The sequence below is a fragment of the Cydia fagiglandana genome, chromosome 1 (genome assembly GCF_963556715.1).
Source record: "Cydia fagiglandana chromosome 1, ilCydFagi1.1, whole genome shotgun sequence".
NCBI lineage: Eukaryota > Metazoa > Arthropoda > Insecta > Lepidoptera > Tortricidae > Cydia > Cydia fagiglandana.
This window is the reverse complement of record NC_085932.1, coordinates 30,912,777-30,935,374: the sequence shown is the minus strand read 5'-3', so window position 1 is coordinate 30,935,374 and position 22,598 is coordinate 30,912,777. Positions and strand designations below refer to the sequence as shown.

General features: G+C 37.2%; 3 protein-coding genes across 5 annotated transcripts; 1 reads left to right on the top strand and 2 right to left on the bottom strand.

Annotated features, from left to right (window-relative positions):
• Nucleotides 1–1,693: 1,693 nt before the first annotated feature.
• Nucleotides 1,694–4,864, bottom strand: LOC134671583 (cyclin-dependent kinases regulatory subunit-like). The gene is made up of 2 exons (XM_063529446.1): nucleotides 4,686–4,864; nucleotides 1,694–4,198 (listed from the first exon to the last, which is right to left on the bottom strand). The coding sequence occupies exons 1-2, from the start codon at nucleotides 4,742–4,744 to the stop codon at nucleotides 3,976–3,978; spliced, it is 282 nt and encodes a 93-aa protein (XP_063385516.1). The 5' UTR covers nucleotides 4,745–4,864; the 3' UTR covers nucleotides 1,694–3,975.
• Nucleotides 4,865–7,428: 2,564 nt separating this feature from the next.
• On the top strand, nucleotides 7,429–14,383 carry LOC134669715 (uncharacterized). 3 transcript variants are annotated; one of them, XM_063527388.1, is made up of 9 exons: nucleotides 7,429–7,549; nucleotides 7,976–8,339; nucleotides 8,867–8,998; nucleotides 12,337–12,443; nucleotides 13,013–13,174; nucleotides 13,317–13,385; nucleotides 13,519–13,661; nucleotides 13,757–13,868; nucleotides 14,255–14,383. In XM_063527388.1, exons 1-9 carry the CDS (start codon nucleotides 7,472–7,474, stop codon nucleotides 14,366–14,368), a joined length of 1,281 nt encoding a protein of 426 aa, XP_063383458.1. In that variant the 5' UTR covers nucleotides 7,429–7,471; the 3' UTR covers nucleotides 14,369–14,383. The 3 variants fall into 3 exon arrangements, with proteins under 3 accessions (XP_063383458.1, XP_063383459.1, XP_063383457.1); XM_063527389.1 differs by lacking the exon at nucleotides 13,317–13,385 and having other exon boundaries at nucleotides 12,349–12,443; nucleotides 13,450–13,661; XM_063527387.1 differs by lacking the exon at nucleotides 13,317–13,385 and having other exon boundaries at nucleotides 13,450–13,661.
• A 1,280-nt stretch (nucleotides 14,384–15,663) lies between these two features.
• On the bottom strand, nucleotides 15,664–20,919 carry LOC134668351 (lipase 3-like). Its single transcript, XM_063525857.1, has 7 exons — nucleotides 20,791–20,919; nucleotides 19,021–19,145; nucleotides 18,678–18,754; nucleotides 17,884–18,098; nucleotides 16,995–17,144; nucleotides 16,597–16,761; nucleotides 15,664–16,071 (listed from the first exon to the last, which is right to left on the bottom strand). Exons 1-7 carry the CDS (start codon nucleotides 20,917–20,919, stop codon nucleotides 15,664–15,666), a joined length of 1,269 nt encoding a protein of 422 aa, XP_063381927.1.
• Between the last annotated feature and the right edge of the window lie 1,679 nt (nucleotides 20,920–22,598).

Sequence of the window (22,598 nt, the reverse complement as noted above, 5' to 3'; positions counted from 1 at the left end):
GCCTACAAAAAGAGATGAGATCCCATCAAAAACATTACATGTAAAAAGGTGCAAGTCTCGCAACGCTTTTACTACAAAAAAGTTTTGAGATGTAATGTGAAACCAAGTCGATTATTTTAATCAGTGCCAGGGGGTGTTAAAACCGTATCAATAAGATATCTTTAATTTGTAATACGTATAATGACTTGGCCATCGCACGGCTGCATAATGACAAAAGGATCATCGTCACCTATTAAAAATAATTCTAATTGAACATAACGCTAGCGCTAATTGCAGTTTGAGCATTACACATATTTACGAGTACGGTACGAGTAAAGCATTATGTGCGATTGCCAAGTCATTATATGATGATTAGTGACCTCGGAGTAACAATGGAGACGCCATGTCTAAAATTTTCGGTACAAAATAGTCTGCCGTTTTTTGCGGGGGAGGGGCACATCAAATGTATAGGTACGTCATGTCAGATAAACGTCAGTCCATACATATGGTTGACATGTGGTTGACCATTGGCCGCCTATTTTCGACAGAGGGGAACGCCTGTTAATGGCGGCTCCATTGTTAATTACTCCGAGTTAGTGACGGATTACTGATTATTATTTAATTATTAGATTTAATGAATGGGCAATACGAAAAACTGTTGCTACTGTACAAGAATCAGAACCGGAAAAAAAGAAAAGAAAGATTTTTAATAATAAAAAAACTACTCCTAAAAAGAAAAAAAATGTGTTAAATAAGAAAATCTAATAAAATAAATCAATATGCCACGTTTCTACAAAAAGAAGTGAAATCCCACCAAAAACATTCTGTAAAAAACTAGCCAAGTCTCGACGGAGCTGCTTGTTTATCTCTAAAAAGTAATGAAATCTAGACAAAGTCGTGCCAAGTCTAAGGTTCCTTACTGCGATTTCTTTATTATTATAGTTAATGTTGTGTGACTTGGCCGTTGAAGGGTACAAAACCAGGTGCTCCATGACACCATTGCACCAATCTGCCATTGCACCAAAAAGAAGTGTTTGTTTCAGGCTCGCCCATACATAAGTATTATTGAAATACGCAGCTTTATCAAGCCTACAATTGACTGGTTATTGAATCAACGTTTTCCAAGTAGCAATTTTCCATCGTCAATGGGTAGCGGTTCTGGCGACAGATTGGTGCAATGGTGTCATGGAGCACCTGGTTTTGTACCCTTGTGTACCCTTCAACGGCCAAGTCACACAACATTAACTATAATAATAAAGAAATCGCAGTAAGGAACCTTAGACTTGGCACGACTTTGTCTAGATTTCATTACTTTTTAGAGATAAAAACAAGCAGCTCCATCGAGACTTGGCTAGTTTTTTACAGAATGTTTTTGGTGGGATAAACATTAAAGGATGAGTTTTAAATTAAAATTGGAAAGATTCCTACAACACATCAGTAGCTACGACAGCGCATACGATGGCAAACTAGAACTTTTCATAATATTTGACATAGACTACTTCACTACCCTTATAAAACAAAGTTCCCCGCGGCGTCTGTCTGTTTGTATGTATGTTCGCCATACACTCAAAAACTACTGAACGGATTCTCATGCGGTTTTCACCTATCAATAGAGTGGTTCTTGAGGAATGTTTAGGTGTATAAATTGTTAAGGTTTTGTGTAACCCGTGCGAAGCCGGGGTGGGTCGCTAGTAGAGAATATAAAGAAGAAATATAAGTTTTAAAGTAATTTAATCGTAATTATTAACAATAAAATAGGTACATAGTAGTACATCTATTAAGGCATTAAGGAACAACATGGATAACTTAAATTAGTTATTTCTGTCACATCACAAGAATCAAAAACAATTCATAAGGCACGCATTCCACAAATATTAGAATATAAAAATGGAAGAAAGAAATGCATTTAAACGCAAGTTTTCTATGCAAACTAAAACGTAAACACAATTATGCTAAAACAAATCTTATGTGAATGCAATTAGGTTGCTATTTGAGCGTTCACGTTGGATGTAAGACGAATTAAGTTTATTGTGCAATTGGGGTAGTAAAAGCTACAACAGCGCACCTAGTGGCAAAATAGGGAACTTTCTATACTATTTGAAATAAGGTGTATTCGGGTTATTCCGACTACTTCAAAATGTGGGCTAATTCCGTAAATCACCCATAATTCTATCTCATAGAGTCCATTTTTGTAATTACTTACCCGACATTCTGAACTTTTCAGAATATACTGATACATCCACTGTAAAATTAGGTACTAATATGGTCCATAGGCGTCAGGCGGGCGCACAATCACGCACATAGCCAACCATGCATAATATATAGAAAGCCTAAGTATAATCCAAACTATTAGTAATAAATACATATACATTAGAATATCAATATTATCAATAGAATTCAATGTTTGTCTATAAATGCTACATAAATAAAAGATATTAGGATATTTAAAGTAAAATACTAATTTCATTTAAATCCCATTGGCTATACAAGTCCCTCATATACTAGTCAGGGACATTAAAAATAAAATTAGTATTATATTTTTAAAATCTAAATATACAACCATCCATAAGACTGAATCAATAATATTTTAGATAAAAACACGAATTATCTATCAACTATCACATAAACTTCACGTAGCTACAATATTCAGTCGTTTAACATGTTTAAATATTTCATACTATAAGTATTAGGAAATTAATCATAACAAATAATCCTTGGCATTAGAATATCATTCATAAATCAACAAGAGATTCCCAAGTTATGACTGTATATCCTGAGGTTCAATTAAAATATAAAAATTTAAATATGTGCAATATTTTGTACACAAGGAAGGAAAATCTAGATTTCCAAATTTTCTGACAAAGGACCACAGGAAGGCCTCCACTTTCTTTAAGATGGCCTTGGGGTTGGCCAAGCCTTAATCTGATGACTGACTGCCAAAGACGGCTACTGCACGTGTGACTACAGCCCAATATCAACCTCCGTGCGTTCCGGCGATGACGCGCCACCCACGATAGGCTTGGCGTTCATAGGGTTAAGTGCAGACTTGTATGCACGTTTCCGCCTGCGGGCCGTAATTTGGAGAACCCTGGCTCAGATTATACATATTCTCAGTATTTTTGCACATAGCCAAAGTTATTATCGATTGATAAAACTCTAAACACATTCGACCTCAATGATTACCTAGTTGATTTAAAATGATATTGCTAATTCCAAGGATGATAAAATTAATTAGCATAATGCTTTGTTTAGACTTTAAGTTTAACATCAATTTGACCATATGTACAAACAGCAACACCAGTGCCGGATTTACCACTAGGCTGAGTAGGCTGAAGCCTAGGGCGGCAGAATTTAGAGGGCAGCAAATTTGGGTCAAAAAAATATTGGAATTTTGCCGCTCCACTATTTATTTGTAAAATTTAAATAATAAGCATTATTTGTCGATTTTGCCGCCCTCTGTCATGTCAAGACCTTTTATATTAAGACAGACAGACGGCCGGACGGAGGAGCTACGTTACTAATGGACGGAACCCATATAGGACAACCAAGTGATCCTAAGATATGGGTTACGGTTTTTTCCTTTTGAAGTACGGAACCCTAAAAATGTACCTACTATTTTCTCGAAAAAATTTTCAAAACCTATAAGTGAGGGGGATAGGGGCCGCAAAATCGGCATAGCCTACGGGCGGCAAATATCTAAATCCGGCACTGAGCAACACTCTTAACTGTAACATTGGTGGACCTTCTTACAAACAGCATAAGGCCCACCAATGGTAAGCTAACAGTGTGGCCATCGTTGAGTACAACATGATGTGTATTTGGATTTAGGCTGAAATTCCTCTGAGTCATGCAGGAAGCGACAAACAACTTTGGTTGTAATCCAGCAGAGAGGAGAAGACTACCAATGCTATTGGTTGATTCCCTCATGTCTCCTCTAATCTACATTAATATCTCAAACCAATTTTAAATTCTAAACAAAACACCCACCTTCTACATCTATACTTTGACAGTCGAGCTTGTATTACTATCTAACCCGTTGACCGGCGGCTGAATGTCCGTCCGTGGTCTCCGGAACAGCAGGACATGGGGCTCCGGGTTGTGGACCATGAAATGGAGCCAGCCGGGGGACTGCTGCACTCCGAGGTTCCGCCATTCTGTCTCCGTCATTAGATGGGACTTGGGCACAAGCCGAGCGATGTCCGGTGGTAAGATGACATGTCTGTAATGGAGAATTATTACATTGTGTACATTTGCACCAATTTTTATATTTTGTTGATTTTTTTTTCATCAGATTCCGAAAAGCTTCTTTGGAATGGTAGATAGAATTTAGTGTTCAGTACAACACAATAAAAGTACAATACACAATTCCAGTACAATAAAAGTGCAAATTCACCATGCGGGCGAAAACAACATCCTCTTGAGTTACGAGGACACATGATAAGTATACGTTAGAATAGACAGACTAGGCTACCGATGCAGCTAAAATAGTCCTCTACTGGACACCTACGTAAAGTAAAAGTGATGGTTTCACTCAGATTACGTGGACAATATGTCTGCACGGAACTATCGTTATTCATACAATTACGGCATTTTATAATGCAAATTTCATAGGTAGACATGGCGAAAGAGCTAAGATTTGATATCAGAAAAAAAACTCTAAATAAAATCAGATAGGTATTAACTAAAACATTGAAAATATTGCTCACCTATATTCATATACGTCATCATTATATCTTTCGGAGTATTGAATCTGGTCCACGGGCATTTTGGTCACAATTTCAACGAAGTAAATGTCTTATCAAGATTAAAATGTTCCGATATATTAGACTAAATGCAAGCTTTTTTCAGCTGACTCGCTTAGAAACGTTCGTTTATCACATTCAACTTTTTTTAGTGCGGCCGGCAACTGTCACTAATGTCAATGAGATACGTTCAGAATCAGAACACATAGTCATTTTATAAGTCATCATTCATTGCAACTAGCGTATTTTTGGTAATCTAATTGTAAAAAATTATAAAATAGTAAGCTTTATTAGGAAAGGTGTAGTAAAAGTATTATTTGTTTTGAAAAATTTCCAATGTTCAAAATGTTTGGAACTAAAAATATTATTTTCGTAGTAAATAGGGCGTATCAGAGCGATCTTCTATTATGGAGGGATGGAATGTCAAAGTGACTTTGACATACATTTTTTTGTGAGTTTTTGCTCCATTTCACGAAATTTATGTGAATATGAATGAATTTTAAAATCAGAAATCTATCAACTGGTTATATCATTAAATTTGTGAACTGACAGCTAATGCTTGAAGGGGAAAAGGCTGGTGAAAGTCATTCGATCATGATAGAATCTTCGCAAAGAGTAAGATGGATGGTTCCTATACTTCCTATTCTTAACTGAAGGAAGGGAACCGTATGACATATAGACGGTCAAGCAAATATTGTCAGTAAAAAAACCGGGTAAGTGCGAGTCGGACTCGCGCACGAAGGGTTCCGTACCATAATGCAAAAAAAAAACAAAAAAAAAAGCAAAATAAAAAACGGTCACCCATCCAAGTACTGACCCCTCCCGACGTTACTTAACTTTGGTCAAAAATCACGTTTGTTGTATGGGAGCCCCATTTAAATCTTTATTTTATTCTGTTTTTAGTATTTGTTGTTATAGCGGCAACAGAAATACATCATCTGTGAAAATTTCAACTGTCTAGCTATCACGGTTCGTGAGATACAGCCTGGTGACAGACGGACGGACGGACGGACGGACAGCGAAGTCTTAGTAATAGGGTCCCGTTTTACCCTTTGGGTACGGAACCCTAAAAAAGGCGCGAAATTCAAATTTTCTATGGAACGATATCCCTTCGCGCCTACATTTTTCAAATTTGCCACCTTTTTCTACTGACAAGATCTGCTTGACCAAATATAGAATCATCGCCTTCCTATGTAGTCTGCCAAACCATTTTGTCAGTAGAAGAAGGCGCGAAATTCAAAGTATCATAATTTGTCCCTTTGTACCTACATTATCCTTACGCCATAGCTCGTAACGGAAAAATAATAAATCATGGGTATCCAATGCGCCAGTAGTAAAAGGCTCGAAATTCTAAAGAGCTACACTGAGAAAAAAATCGGTTAAAACAATTGAAATTGAATTAAGGTTTAATGCTTTAAACAGTTCCAACTTCCATATGAGCCTATCGAACCAAGCAGTAAAGTTTACGTATTTGTACGTTACGTACGAACGAACGTATATTAGTTGATATTGTATTAGCAGTTTTAATCTTAATGAAATCACTTTAATGTGTTCTCGATAGATCATATTTATTCAGTGCAGATAGGTATAATTTAAAATGAGAACGTAATCGTGAGTGACGTGAAATTGTTGATCTGCCCACGTTATATTTTTGAATGGGACACAGGGGTGGAGTTAGTTAGACCAAGAAAAGTTTGCAATGATTCTGATAGCACATGCAGTGCAAGTGTTATTTATACGTCATAATTTCATAGGAGTTGGACGTTTAGATTAACACTTAAGTACACTGTATGCGTGTGCTATCAAAATCGTTGCAGACTTATCTTGCAAAAATAAACTATATTTATCTAAGTACATATATCTAGTCTGTATTAAAGTTTAAAAGGGCGCAATGACGCAATAGGGATATCAGAACAATGTTCTCATAGTCGATTTGGGCCGGGACTCTGTGTGCGGAAACGCGGTGCATATACCTACGTAATAAATGGAGATTGGGACATTATCCAATTTGGACCCCAGGCAGCACAGATTTACATAACCCTCCTGTAGGGGGCGTATGATAACGGCGGTAATGGATGGGACAATAGGTTATAAACTCAAATAAATGTCATATACTAAAAAAAAGTGACCAAGGCCTCCAGTGCCCCAGCACTCTCTCAGCTCAGCAGCTCTTTTGGTTACTTTTTTTTGCGCCTGGGGGCTGGAATCGAACCAAAGTCCTCTGCTATCGCGGCAGGTGCCTGAGGTAATTTACTTAATTTATTCAAATACTTCATAGGACAATAGTTAATACATATATAAAACCGATTGACCGAAAAAGTTATCTCACCACTTTACATCCGTACTTCCATAGGCACAAAATTGTTTTTGATAACCTGAGATGGGAAATGTCCTACCCTATCTGCAAAACATCCTGTATGGGGCAAATTCAAATATGGATAAAGTACCTATAAATTCTTAAAGAAAATGTGTCAGTTTTGAGTCTCTTAGAAAAGAGAAAAAAGTACTCTTAGGAAATACCTACCTACTTTCCAATTTCCATTGTCCCCAAATTATCTACCTACATACAATACTTTTGGATGAGTACCTACCTCTATCATTAAAGATTTTTAGTTCGTCTACCTATTCGAACGATATCCAAAGCCATTTATTGGAAAAGGAAAAGCCTGAAACTATCCCAAACCATGGTCACCACATGACGGCTGCAGGCGCAACCTTCAATCCGTGTTCAGTAAACCAGCGCAGACGATATGAGTGACATTACATTGGAATTCCTTCAGGTCCTACTTAAGGACGACTATCCTGATGTCACTATACAGGATTTTGAGGTATTTCGACCTAATTAGTTTTTGTTTTATAGTGTGCATGGTTACGAAACTATACTTAATAGTCCTGAAAGAATTGCGGTCAGTTGTAAATTGACTCTTAAGTATTTGTATTATAATATGTAGACCCAAGCCTTAGCTATATATGTAAGTAAGTACCTATAAGGGTCAATTCATACTTCAAGGAAAACAAATCTTATAGATATCAAATTGCATGTAAATAAAAAAAAATGTTCAGAAATATATCTTGATTTAATTTTTATGTTTTTATTTTTATGTTTTTTTTGTAGTTTTATTTTTATGTTTGTCGCCAGATAATTTCTACATTAAGAAACTCTTTCTATTTTCTATGTAGGTACCAGGATAGGTAACAATAGTTATTTCTAAAATTCTAATTCCAAACACTGTTTTTCTTTTGATTGTGCTTAGGGCGCCCCAGGCACCAAACGAGGTGACAATTACACCTCCATGGTTTTCCGCATCCAATTGAAAGGCATCCAGAAGGGAGACCCAGATGCCTCCGGAGAGACGACACATCCCTGGACTGGTTCCATCATTTACAAATGCCTTCCAGACAGCATAGAGCGAAGAAAAACCTTCAAGAGTGAAGAGTTATTCTGCAATGAAGTGGCATTTTACAACAAGATCTGGCCAGCTTTGAATGATTTCCAGCAACAGCGGGAGGTCAAGAGCCCGTTCAAGGCGATACCGAAGTGTTATCTGGCGCAGGATGATCTGGTTATTTTGAAGGACTTGAAGCAGCAGGGGTTTGTGATGCCGGACAGAAGACAAGGTACAGTTGCTCGCCATCCTTATAATTTTCGTTCGATTGACTAACCTCTGATTATGCCATTAGATAAAAATGGTATAAGTATCATGATAAAAGACTGGACTTCGCCTTAAAAGCGTGAAATTAGGCCTCTGTATCTTGAAGTACTTTATTAATTTTACCAAGAAACTTCTAGGCTTATTCTCAAAGCTAATACAATTGGGTCCGAGTGGTAGTTGTCACTAGTCACTACGGTATGTTATAGCTACAGCTTAAGCCTTCCTTTTTGTTAGTTGAGAGGTTCCTAAAAAACCCTGACACTCGCCAAGTCCCCCGCCCCCTACAATCCTGACTTCTTCTTCTTTGTCGTCACACTCTTGTCAGAGTGGTCGTGGTCGTCATGTCAGGGCCGGTGGCAAGCTTCACAATCCGTCGCCATTCCACCCGTACTGTAGCCCTTCTTCCAATCCTGACATACAATCCTGACATGTCAGGGGAAATCCTGATGACCCTCTGTACCCTCTGTGCCATGAACTTTGTATTGTTTCTAGGGCTAACTATCGAGCAATGCTACTTTGTTCTCAAGAACCTGTCTCAGTTTCACGCTCTATCGCTGGCTATGAAGCACTACAACCCTGGAGAGTTTTACGAACTCCTTAACGTGCAGGATGGCATCTCAGAAGGTAAGACAAAGTGACATTTCCGTGTTTCCTTGCAAGTTATGGAGGTAATATTAGTACAGTCATTATATCCAAAAAACCGACCCTACCCGTGAATAATTAGTTCTTGGAGTTTCTTTTCGAAGGTCCCTCGGGGGGGTCACTGGGAGTGTAAATTCAAAAAGTAGGCTGAATCAGGCTCCTGCGTATATTCGAAAAATGTTTTTTTTCCAAAATAACGGTTTTTCTTCAATAACTCGGCCATTTTTGATTTTACAGTAAAACCGTAAGGACAAAAATTGTAGGAAATTTGATTCTCTACAAGTTAGTCCAGTCATTATATCCAAAAAAACCGTCCCTTCCCGTGAATAATCAGTTCTCGAATTTTTTTTTCGTACGTCCCTCGGGGGAATCACTGGGAGTGTAAATTCAAAAAGTAGACTGAATCAGGGTCCTGTGTATATTCGAAAAATGGTTTTTCTTGAATAACTCGGTCATTTTTGATTTTACAGTAAAACCGTGAGGGCAAAAATTGTTCAGAATTTGATTCTCTACAACTTTGTTTCCCTTCATTTATGCCGTAAAGCGTGGAACATAGGAGATAATGATAATATTTTGAATTTGTCGCGTTTTTCAGGTTTAATTTCTATAATATCGATTTTGGGGGAAAGAAGGTGGGAACCAAAATTGTTCAGAATTTGATTCTCTACAAGTTTAGTCCTCTTCATTTATGTCGTAAAGTTGAAAATAAACGAGATGTTGAAAATATTTTGAATTTGTCGCTTTTTTCAAATTTTATTTCCAAACTATCGATCCTAGAAGAAAAATTGTGAGGAACAAACTTGTAGAGAATAAAATTTTCTAAAATTTTGGTCCTCACGGTCTTACTGTAAAATCAAAAATGACCGAGTTATTCAAGAAAAACCGTTTTTCGAATATACACAGGACTCTGATTCAGTCTACTTTTTGAATTTACACTCCCAGTGATTCCCCCGAGGGACGTACGAAAAAAAATCCAAGAACTGATTATTCACGGGAAGGGTCGGTTTTTTGGATATAATGACTGGACTTACTTGTAGAGAATCAAATTTCCTACAATTTTTGTCCTTACGGTTTTACTGTAAAATCAAAAATGGCCGAGTTATTGAAGAAAATCCGTTTTTTTGGAAAAAAACCATTTTTCGAATATACGCAGGAGCCTGATTCAGCCTACTTTTTGAATTTACACTCCCAGTGACCCCCCCGAGGGACCTACGAAAAAAAAATCCAAGAACTAATTATTCACGGGTCAATATCTATAATGACTGTACTATATTGTTATGGGACAAACTGCCCAACTAGCAAAAAAGTCTCAGATTGCGCACTTTATAAGAGTAGTGAGCTTATAGCGCTCTTATTTTTGTTTTGAACTTGTCATCGCTCTTATATTAGTCTTAGACAAGCTAATACGCACTTTAGTAAGTTTAGTCTTATTACCTAGTCTTATATATGTATATAAGAGCATTTTATAATACCATTATAAGCCTCTCGCTCTTACAATAACATTTACTAAGTCTCATTGAACTTGAGAGTACCTGGTCTTATATCCACATTCTCTAAGTTCATTTGATCTTATAATAGACTTTCTAAATGCTATTATTAGAATGTAAGACTAATATCAACATGGCATAATACTATTATAAGCCTCTTGCTCTTACAACAACATTTACGAAGTCTCATTGAACTTGAGAGTACGTGGTCTTATATCCACATTCTCTAAGTTCATTTGATCTTATATTAGACTTTATAAATGCTATTATAAGAATGTAAGACTAATATCAACATAGCATAATACTATTATAAGCCTCTTGCTCTTACAACAACATTTACAAAGTCTCATTGAACTTGAGAGTACCTGGTCTTAGATCCACATTCTCTTAGTTCATTTGATCTTATATTAGACTTTCTAAATGCTATTATAAGAATGTAAGACTAATATCAACATAGCATAATACTATTATAAGCCTCTTGCTCTTACAACAACATTTACGAAGTCTCATTGAACTTGAGAGTACCTGGTCTTATATCCTCATTCTCTTAGTTCATTTGATTTTATATTAGATTTCTAAATGCTATTGTAAGAATGTAAGACTAATATTAACATCGCATAAGAACACTGTAAGTACGTACTTTTCTGATCTTACTAAAGCTATAATAAGATCAACAGCAGCACTTTAGTAAGATATTAGAGTGATATAAGATCAAGACACTTATATCACAATAGAGAAGATCAATATCAGATGGTTTGATCTTAAATCGTTTTTGGGAACACTATTGTTAGTATAAGTAATTCAACATGGCCACATCATTTGTATTCAGAATGCTTAAAATACTCTAATAGTGCGCTTGAAAAATGCACCTACATCAATGGCTGACTATCAATACAAAATAAAGAAATAACATAATTATAAAAATATTCAAATACCATATTTGAGTAGGCGCATAAAGTTTGAAGTGTAAAACAGGGTCTACTTTACAATAAATAATATTTTCCCATGTGAATACTTACCCTGAAACATAAACAGACGATGATAAACAGCACGTTATTATATTTAAACATAATTCATAAAAAGTTTGATAAACACTTACACTAATATGTTTTTGTCACGTTGCAGTTAATTTCACCCGTATATTTATACTTCACAAATAGAATGTTTCAAACCAAAATAAGCTTGTTTAGGCTTACAAGATTCTAACGTTCGACCAATATAAGCCTATGTAGGCTTACAAGATACTTACGTTCGACCAATATAAGCCTATGTAGGCTTACAAGATACTTACGTTCGACCAATATAAGCCTATGTAGGCTTACAAGATACTTACGTAAAAGCGATATTAGCCTAAAGCAGCTTAATATAGTTTTGAAAAAGATTACTGTGAATGCAAACAACATTCAATTAGACTGATATTAGAACGATATTAAAATAAATACGCTTATGCTTTGTGCCCAAACCCGGGCTTATACGATGATATAAAATCAATATAAGAGCGACAAAATTGTAGTCTAGAGACTGTTGTTAGCGTGATTTTGCTAGTTGGGTGACATGGTACGGAACTTAATACTATTTAAACTTTCACACATTATTGTTAAATTAAACCCCTGGAACTTTCGGCTTTTACTTAACAAAAGATTGAGGTTAAGGAAATTTTGATTTGTAATGTGCTCTCTGTACTCGTGTCTTTTTTGTGTCATAAGCTTCTTTTTTTACTCATCTTTAAAATCTGTTTTTTCTGAATATTTGTTTCACATTAAACTTCCTATTTCAGGAAAGAATATTAGGGATAAGTATTTCTACTTATCCCTAATATTGTGTTGTGTTCAGTGTTGTTTACAGGCGATAATGAAGACTATTACAAGTCCTACTACCGAGAAGCGACACGTAACGCTGTGGACATGGTTGAGGAAGAGCTGGCAGACTGTGAAGATAAGGTACCATACATTATAGTACAAAAAAATATAATAAAGGAAGAATTAAATATTCTCCGCTTCGCACAAGACTGGAACTCTGTTCCGTAAGGTCGGAAGCTCGATCTTGAATTTTGCTATTATTCCTTTAATATAAAAATGTAGTATCCCTCCCAGACGTATCTGGTTGGTAAAAATAGACATTCCAATGTTTACATAATATATATAGTCAGAACGTGAAATTCTGCAGCGATTTTGATAGCCCATGCAGTATAAGTGTCATTTTAAACTTCTATGAAATTATGACGTATAAATAACACTTACACTGCGTGGGCTATCAAATCCGCTGCAGACTTGTCTTGGTACGACTCTAAATAATTTCATATATGATTGTCGCTACATGAAGGTTGCCTGGAAGAGATTATTTTTTAGCCAGACGACTGTTGCTGTATTTTCTTGAAGTGATCAACAAAGAGTACTTTTGTTTAAAAGTATTCAAACTTATTTCTTTTGTTATGAATATTACGACTTTAAATACTTCTTCTGTAGTCACTTTGTGTATTTACTATTTTAATTTTTCTATCTGTTCCCAGGAAAAATATCTGTCAAAATTCCGTGAATTCTGCAGCGAAGAAACCTTCTTTCAAATGATGGTCTCTCTGGTGACCCCGCGGGAACCTTTGGCCGTCATCAACCATGGGGATTGTTGGACCAATAACTTTTTATTCCGATATGTGGATGGGGACATCGCTGAGGTACGTGTTAGCTGTGTACATTTAGTAATCGTAGATCGACATTTTATTGTGTTGTTTTGTCTTTTTTTTTGTCATCGTCCAAGTGCAATATATTATAATTGGCACATTTACACGTGTAAAATTTGACGTGATCTGCTTCTAGATGGTCACAGTAGACTTCCAAGTAGCCTGTTACGCCTCTCCAGGCATGGACTTAGCCTACCTTCTATACCTGTGTCGGATATCGGAGCATCGGATATTTTCAAGAGTATTATTATGATGTGCTCTGTTTCTAGATGGTCATAGTAGACTTCCAACTAGTCCGTTACGCGTCTCCGGCCTTGGACCTGGCGTACCTTCTATACCTATGCCTGACTAGAGAGCAAAGGACAGAGCATCTACCGTCTCTTCTAGAATATTATTCCGAGGAGCTGTATAAGAGATTGGTGGAGTTAAGTGACGATGGCTCGGTGTTTAGTGGGATGGATAAGGATACGCTTAATGAAATGTAAGTATCACAGGAAATAAATCAAATTATTTGTGTTATATCAAGTAGAAATACTACTATTTAAATTATTAAATGATTGTTTCGTTTTCTCAAAGGTTTCAAGAGGAGTTCCACCGTAGCGGGAAATTTGGCCTCGGAGTAGCACTAGATATGTACCCGATTATGACTTGTGACAGCAACGAGGCGCCAAATCTCTACCAGGCTAAGGTGAATTAATATAAAATGTGTTCTATATATATTCCTCATCATAAGCAAGTTACACAATGATTCGACAAAAAGTAAATTTCGCGTTGTCTTCGACGCACGTAGCGAGCAAACCTAATATTGGTAGGCCCAGATCTGAAAAACGCGGTGGAAATATGGTAAGCTTGCTAACTACTAGCTATGATTAGTTTAGTTTATTAATCTGCAATACAATTTTCATACACAATGTAAAGTAATACATGGAATTACTTAATGGCTAACATTTGTGTCACATAGAAGCAAAGCCTGCAACATCCATAGGTAAAAATAGATGATGTTAACTTTGCTCCTATATCACTCATTTACTACTACATATAGTGACAAGTATCCAATATAAGTTTACTTTCCAGGATAGTGAAGTAGTGCCTCCTCATGAATCGACCCCAGTATCGACATCAAATGCGGCGTGCAGGAAGAAAATGACGGATTTAGTTAGAGAACTAGTGGACGGTGGAGTTCTATAATATTTAATAAGGTCTGTTGCGCTCAAGGTACAATTGGCGCCTTTGGTCCATTCGGAAAATCATTGTGTTCATTGACCGGTAAAAACTTCAACTGACGCGCGCGGCCACAGGCCAATATTAACCTTCGTGCATTCTGACATAACATACTACTAATATTCTGACATATTCTGACCCATATAAACCAGTTATTATGGCGTAGAATTAATCATCTTTTCTGACAAACTGTGAAAATTAGAAAGCCATTTATTACCAGAATAATCCCACCGATTTAATTTTGTATGAATTGAACAAAAACATCTAAGATCAGACTTGTATATAAAATAAACATATTTATGTTAATAGGTTAAGAAAATAAAGTGAACCCTTATTGTCCTGGTGTTCCATGTTTTGTATAGGTCATAGACGGGCGGTGGTAAACCCTGGCGAGATTGGGTTAAGTATTAAATAAAATGTTTTATTTGTTCCGTGTTCAATAAAAAACATGAATTTCATCAATGATTTATATTCTATTTATATCCAGTAAAAAAACATATAAATCATTCAATGCACATTGATGAATGCATTTTATTTAATATTTGGTTACGGTTTGAGGTAATATTATTAGTGTAAAAATAAATATTCTTAGGCAGATACATACCTATATTATTTTTATTTGGTACCTATGCTTATTAGGTATTAAACGAAAAAAAAGGTCTAATACAACAAGAGTCCTTAGCTATTGTTTTGTCGATGAATCTACAAATATAGAAGGAGACTAAAGATATCAGAGACTTTAAAAAGGACTTCACTAGTAGGTAAAGTTTTATTAGGCAAAGAACGTAACTCCCCTTCCCCCTGCATGTATAGTAAGCATCAAATAGACAGTAACGGTCAAAGTGACCAAATATATCGTAACACACCTTTGTTACCACAGAATTAAGGATGTGTGTGGGATGTGTACATACATGTGTACCAACCCACTTTGGTCGTCACTATTTATTTGATGCTAACTGTGCATTGACATTTATTTCTGTCTAATCTCAATTTAAATCAAGTTATAGGTAAGTGGACTGGCATAATCAGTTTTCTTAACTAAATAAATAATGACTATCTACGAGTATGTAAGCCTCACGATACATTAACAATTTAATATGGAAAGTTTATCCAAACACACAAGAGGGTTTAACAAAATTATTGACCTGTGTGGGCTGTGTGTATTATATACTTTTAAAATAAACTATATGAGGTATCTTTCATCTTTGGCTTGGATTACAATATGAGATTAACACGTAAAGCACGAACTTCTATTAAAATGTCTAATAAGGATGGAAGATGAATAACGATTCTTCCATCCATCTCATATCAGCGATTACCTGATCGTACACCAGCTTCTTCGCGTCAATCCCCCACATGAAATCCAAATGGCTGAAACTGCTCATCGGTATACTAGTTTTCGCTTTAAGATTCCCAAGCTCCTTCGCTAATCTCTCCACATCGTTGACATGCGCTAAAGGATCAGATAACGAGTAACGGAGGAAGACAGGAGCTTTGACTTGGGACAGGTCGTATAGAGGTGGGTCCCAAGTGCCGTAGACTTTGTAGTTCCAGAAGCCGAGGTGGTTGAAGCGACGGAAAGACCCGGTGTGCGTGACTTGGCCGTAGTGAGCGAACTGACGGATGGAAGCGCCCGCGGGGGTGTGCGCTAGGATCACTGGGAGCATGGTCTGAAAATAAATCTTAGTTTCACCTGTCTGTATAAATAAAGATCCTGAGCAAAATTTTTGTCGTCTTTTTACCGACCGAAGCTTATAACCAACTATTTTTACCATCACACAAATAATAATATGAAATATATTCTGTGAAAACAGTGTACAGGCTGTCTCGTACTCAAATCTAAACCAGTGTGGCTACCACTAGTTTCGCAGTGGCACTGACATAAACGCTATCGAGAACGTAACAACTTACTCTCCCGCTTGTAATCGCATATTAGTGTGAGCGTATAATGTCAGTTTTAACACTGTTAGTGACTCATGGTACGGGTATGGCAAAAATGCAAACATAGCTAAAATGGCAAACATTAGCTTACATATCAAGATGTGCAAGCTATGTACATAGCACAAGTATTTCACAGACATTTGCGTTCAAAGGTACAAAGGCTGTTGCGTTCAGTACAGATCATACGAAGGCTATGGCCATGATGAGAATTGCAATGATGAGAACGTTCGGGATACGAAAGAATAGGTACGTACCCTGTTAAACTCCAACGCGTTCCATCCCCCGATGAGGAAAATAATATCGGTGCACATTTCCTGAAATATAGCAGTGTCACTGCAAAGCTTCTCGCCGGCCCACCGCATGATTTTAGAGTTCGTTATCGGAAGGATCTCTCCCACGCCGATCATTTTACTAAGTTTCTGCAAAAAAGGTACAGATTTTGTAGACACTGCTAAATCAACCAAGTGAATTGGTTGATTTGAAATCTTTAGCTGTTTAAATAGGGTTGTTTCCAATAAATGGTACAGATACCTATATCAAATTGCTTCACAGCGATCATCTAAAACTAAATCAATAACTTCCGGTTGATACCTACGAAGATAACCAAATGATATTTGTTGTATAACCTGACTTTGTGGCAATAACAACTTACCTCAAAGACGGTGGAAAGAGGCGCGAGCGACTTGATGAGAGGACAGGTATTGTGCGTCAAGTAAGCCACGGGTGCCAGGGCGTTCATCGAGATGATCTTCTGGTTGTAATCCGGCCGAAGTGAACACATTACCCAGAACGAGGTGGTGCCCTGGAAATTACACAGCAATATTTAAAAAAGAATTATGGTCGGTCACACCAATAAGTCCGTTATCGTTATTTCACAACCGTTATTTACAATTTTTGCGAAGTATTTAGTTCACAAAATTTTACTGTATGGGATGTTTCATAGTTCACCACTGAGTGATTTTGATCAGTCCGTCTATTATTGTTGGTACAACTGACCCTTTGCCTTCAGGCAGCAAGTAAATAGTTGAATACATAATGGCAACTATACTTGGTCAAGCAGATCTTGTCAGTAGAAAAAGGCGGCAAATTTGAAAAATGTAGGCGCGAAGGGATAGCGTCTCATAGAAAATTTGAATTTCGCGCCTTTTTCTACTGACAAGATTTGCTTGACCATCTATATTAGTTATTTTGTGATAATGGTCAAGTTGCGATTCAATTAGGGTCGGTTGCACCAAACCGTCTGTCACCGTTAAAACGTTCACAAAATTTTTATGTATGGAAAGTTTCATAGTAAATCGCCGCGGCGCACCGGGTGGTGTTGATCAGTCTGTCAAGTGCGGATGGTGCAACAGGCTCTTAATAAGGCTTACGAGCTCGTAATTGCTTTCTCAGTAAGAAAATTAGGCAATACATTTTCAAAATTTCGTATTGGATTCTTAACTTCTAATACAGAATTTATTAAACAGAATTGAATGGCTTTTCCAATGGCCGTTATTACTACAGCTGAAAACAAAATAGAAAGATGGAGACAATCTTTGTACCTGTGAATGCCCAATGTAATGAAGCCTCTTCTTATCCGCCTTGTCCAAAGCGTAATCAATCATAGTCGGCAGATCTATGTTCCCGATCTCATCCCAGGAGAAGTCCCAGAAGTCTGCGCCTGCATCAGGGTTCAGTTTGACGTGCTGGCGCGAGTAGCGGTTGCCGCGGGCGTTGCCTAGCCACACGTCGAAGCCTTCCTCGGCTAGGATATAGGCTGGAACATTTCTCTCAAAAACTATAGTTCATAATAAGCTACATAATTATGTAATTATGGCGACGAATTGTGAAGCTTGGCACCGGCCCTGATATGACGACCACGACCACTCTGGCAAGAGTGTGGACAAAGAAGAAGACACAATTATGAAAGGTAGACTTCCGAGTGCTCGACAAATATATTTTTTAAATAAATTGTACGTTGGTATTGTATAAGACAGTTTATCCCAACCTGCATACCTATACAATTGTACAGGTAATTATGCTGGTCTTTCCCACATTGATCTTTAAGTCATTGTCAACCGCACCTCACACCAACGTAGGGTCTATCATCTATTGGACATTAGTATGTCGAACTAGTGTTCGAACTAAACCTAGTGGTTTAGATACCATACCATGAAACCGTTCAACATTGCTGTGGTTTGTAAAAATTCGCCAGGGATCTAGATCCAAATCTTTTTTTGCTCTAGAGCGAAATGCCAACCATTATTACCTTTTTAGCTGTCATTTATTTAATCATGACAAAGCTTTTTAGTTTAAATTATTACTTTATTAAGGTAGTAAGAAATATAGCGCTTACCTAACCCTTTGTCGGGTCCCATCAAGACCCAATCTGCCGAAGATGACATCAAACCGTGCATAATGAAGACGACGGGCCTGCAATAATAGTAGATTATGCAACAAGGGCATAAACTAATCCATTTTATCCGAGGCAATTTATTGGTCCTAGCGTAAGTGAGAGGTAAAAAAGCTTTTAGGACAAGTTTGGTATTGTTTTCGTTTCATCTCATTAAATTCATTTATGATAACTGATTTGTTCGTACAATCAAACTTTCCGATGAATAAAATCTAGCAAACTACATGACATGCGGTATAACTAATTGCGTGAGCACAGATAATAGGTTTTTCGGCAATATGGTTACCTCTTTGTTGTTGCATTCACAGCGTCACGCCCATGGGGAATCCGATGCACGGTCAAAATGTATCCATCGGCGGTGGTGACCCGGTGCTCTTCCAGGGGATAGCCGTACTTTCGGACGAGTTCGGGCTGAAACAATATTTAAACAATAGGAAAAATGGGAAGTGGGAAGTGGGAAGGAATAGGCATTGACGTCGGCGGAAAAAGGTTGACAAACCTACGTTTCGCCGACGACATCGTGTTATTCTCCCACACTGCACCCCATCTACAGAAAATGCTACAAGACCTTAGCACGGCAAGTCTTGAAGTCGGACTCGAAATGAACAGGACGAAAACCCATAATGACCAATGGCGCGAAACGTAGGGTCACGGTAGATGGGCAGGATATACAATATGTTGACGAATACACCTATCTGGGCCAGACAGCATCCTTCGATAACAGGCAGTCCAAGGAAATCGATCGACGCATCGAAAACGCCTGGAAGAGCTTCTGGTCCATGAAGGCGTTAATGAAGGGCAACCTTCCACTAGCACTAAAAGGCAAACTCGTCGACATGTGTATTCTGCCTATCCTAACCTACGGTGCCCAAACTTGGTCATTTACAGAAGCCCGAAAGTCCCGACTCAAGATTTGCCAGCGAGCAATGGAGCGCAGTATACTAGGAGTCCGTAGAATCGATCGGGTAAGGAACACAGAGCTGCGCTCCAAAACTGGAATCGCAGATGTGGGTGTGAAGGCCGCCAAGCTCAAGTGGAATTGGGCGGGACATATCTGTCGGATGCACCCGGACAGATGGGCCAAAATAGCGACCGAATGGGCACCACAGATCACCCGAGGCAGAGGCAGACCAAAAATGAGATGGCGAAACGACCTGGACTCATTTTGTGGCGACTGGCGGGAGCATGCACAAAGCCGTGACGAGTGGCGAAAGACAGGGGAGGCCTTTGCCCAGCAGTGGGACACAATATAGGCTATAAAAAAAAAGGGAAAAATGGAAAATTCACCTCTTCGAACAAAACTCGAGCTTGTGACCTTATATAATGTAACGTAATATACGACGCCTGCACTAAATGAGGGAACAAAACTGATTGTGTCCAAACTGACTGTAGAGTCCGGCTAAGCTAAATTTGCACCGACTTGAACAAAGTGAGGAAGTGTCATTATAAACGCCATATTTTCTTAGAACATTGACATTATTACACTTTGACATTATCAATGCATTGGTCCCACTCTAGGTATTTTTATGCAATGATGATAGTTTTCATTTTTAGATAAATAGTTTCCTGTGATTATTATAATAGAGGCCTATTAATTTTGGCCAGCAAATTAATGGTGTATGAAATATGCCATTTAATTTCAAGGCTTTTAAATCTTTTTATTATGTAGGTACATACCTGTATCTAGAAAATGGGTTCAATTTAACGCTTTTTTTGTAATAAATCTAAGTAGGTAATTGTGTAAGTAATTATGTATCTTAATTTTCAAATCAAAAAACTTTCACAGTTAAAAAGGTCTTAGTCTCATATTGAACATTGTATTAAGTAGCTACTAGACATGATATGGGCTTCATGCCTGAAATAAAATATTGAATTGAATTGAAAAAAAAAGATGGACTTTTCTGGAGAAGGTTTCATCTTTTAACCTGAAACTATTTTAGCCAGCCAAAGACGTTTCGCTCGCTCTTCCTGTTTGCTCGGTCATCAAGATTACCGCAGCGTCGTCAAATTTTGATAGCATTTTGCTTCCTTTTAGTCGTTCACTAAAAAAACTTACCACTTTAAGGCTAGCATCCTCCAGAATCTCTTCCGGAACCTTCGGGTCCAGACTGACCCCATCAGATCGTCCATACGGCCCAGAGGCCACACAAACGCACAGACACAACAGAACAATAGCTCCCAGCATGGTGGCAATTTCAATGTCACGGTCTTCACAGTGATTTTATTTATATACGCTGACCAAAAACGTCGATCAATTTCCTTGTTAAGTATAGGTACCTACATGTAAAACGCCATTGTAGTGATTGACGTTTCAGTGTTTTTTTGTCGATAGTTTCAAGTTGAAAATAAGTAAATGTGGCTGAATGTAAGGATATCATCCTTTACCACTTTGAACCTCAAAAAACGTGTTTAATTTTTTTTATATAAAGTTATAAACGGACTCCCTTATGGGTCTGAACTGTGTGGGATATTGCATGTGACTACAATATAAACATTTTGAGTAAGAGATAGTAAATGAAAATATATCTCCCCGAGTCCCCGCCATACAATCTACAATATTTACTTAGATTTACACAAACCCCCCGCAATAAAACCTAGGCCATACAATAGGCCAACTAGGTGTGGCGCCATCTATTAGAGAAAGACTTTTCCTTCATTTCCGAGGCACGTTTTTTCCTTAAGCTTTATTAATTTTATACGGAGTTACATAAATCTTTGATATTTGTTACTGTTTACGTTTGCGCGGCTCGCAGGCCGATTTTTTTTATTCGTGATGTCTATGTGTATTATTTATTCTTCATTTCCTATTAAAAATGCAAGTGTCCTGACTGACTGATTCATCAACGCAGAGCCGAAACTACAAAAGATAGAAAGTTGAAATTTTCACACCAGATTACAATTATAAAGTGTACAAGAGATAAGAAGCGATTTTGAGAAATTCAACCCCTAAGGGGGTTAAAAAGGGGATGAAAGTTTCTATGGGGTTCAAGTTTTATTTTAAACTAGGAATTTGAAACTTCGTAAAAAGATATATTATTAAAATACAAGAAAACTAATTTCAGCGTTTTTTAAATTTCATCCCCTAAGGTGGTGAAAAGGGGGTTGAAAGTTTGTATGGGGTTAAAGTTTTCTTTTAAGCTAGGAATTTGAAACTTCGTAAAAAGATATATTATTAAAATACAAGAAAAGTGATTTCAGCGTTTATGAAAATTCATCCCCTAAGGTGGTGAAAAAGGGGTTGAAAGTTTGTATGGATAACAAAATTTTTTTCGAGTGTTCGAAATCTTTGTATTTAGGGATATTATTAGAAGACAGGAAAAGTAATTTCAGCGTTTTGTAAAATTCATCCCTAACAGGGTTAAAAAGGGGTTGAAAATTTTAATCCATTACAAATGCTTTGAAACTTCTTAGAAAGGCATAATAGCCGCTTACAAAAAAAGTGATTGAAACGTTTTTGGAAATTCAACCCCTAAGGGGGTTAAAAAGGGGATGAAAGTTCGTCTTCGGGTGCAAATTTTATTTTAAGCTAGGAACTTGAAACTTTGTAAAATGTATCAAATTCAAATACAAGAAAACTAATTTCAGCGTTTTAGAAAATTCATCCCCCAAGGTGGTGAAAAAGAGGTTGAAAGTTTATATGGATATCAAAATTTTTTTCGAGCGCGGGACTTGAATCTTTGTATTTGGGGATATTATTAGAAAACAATAAAAGTAATTTCAGCGTTTTGTAAAATTCATCCCCTAACAGGGTTAAAAAGGGGATGAAAATTTGTATGGGGTTTAAGTTTTCTTTTGAGCTAGGAATTTGAAACTTCGGTAAAATATATATTATTAAACTACAAGAAACCTGATTTCAGCGTTTTC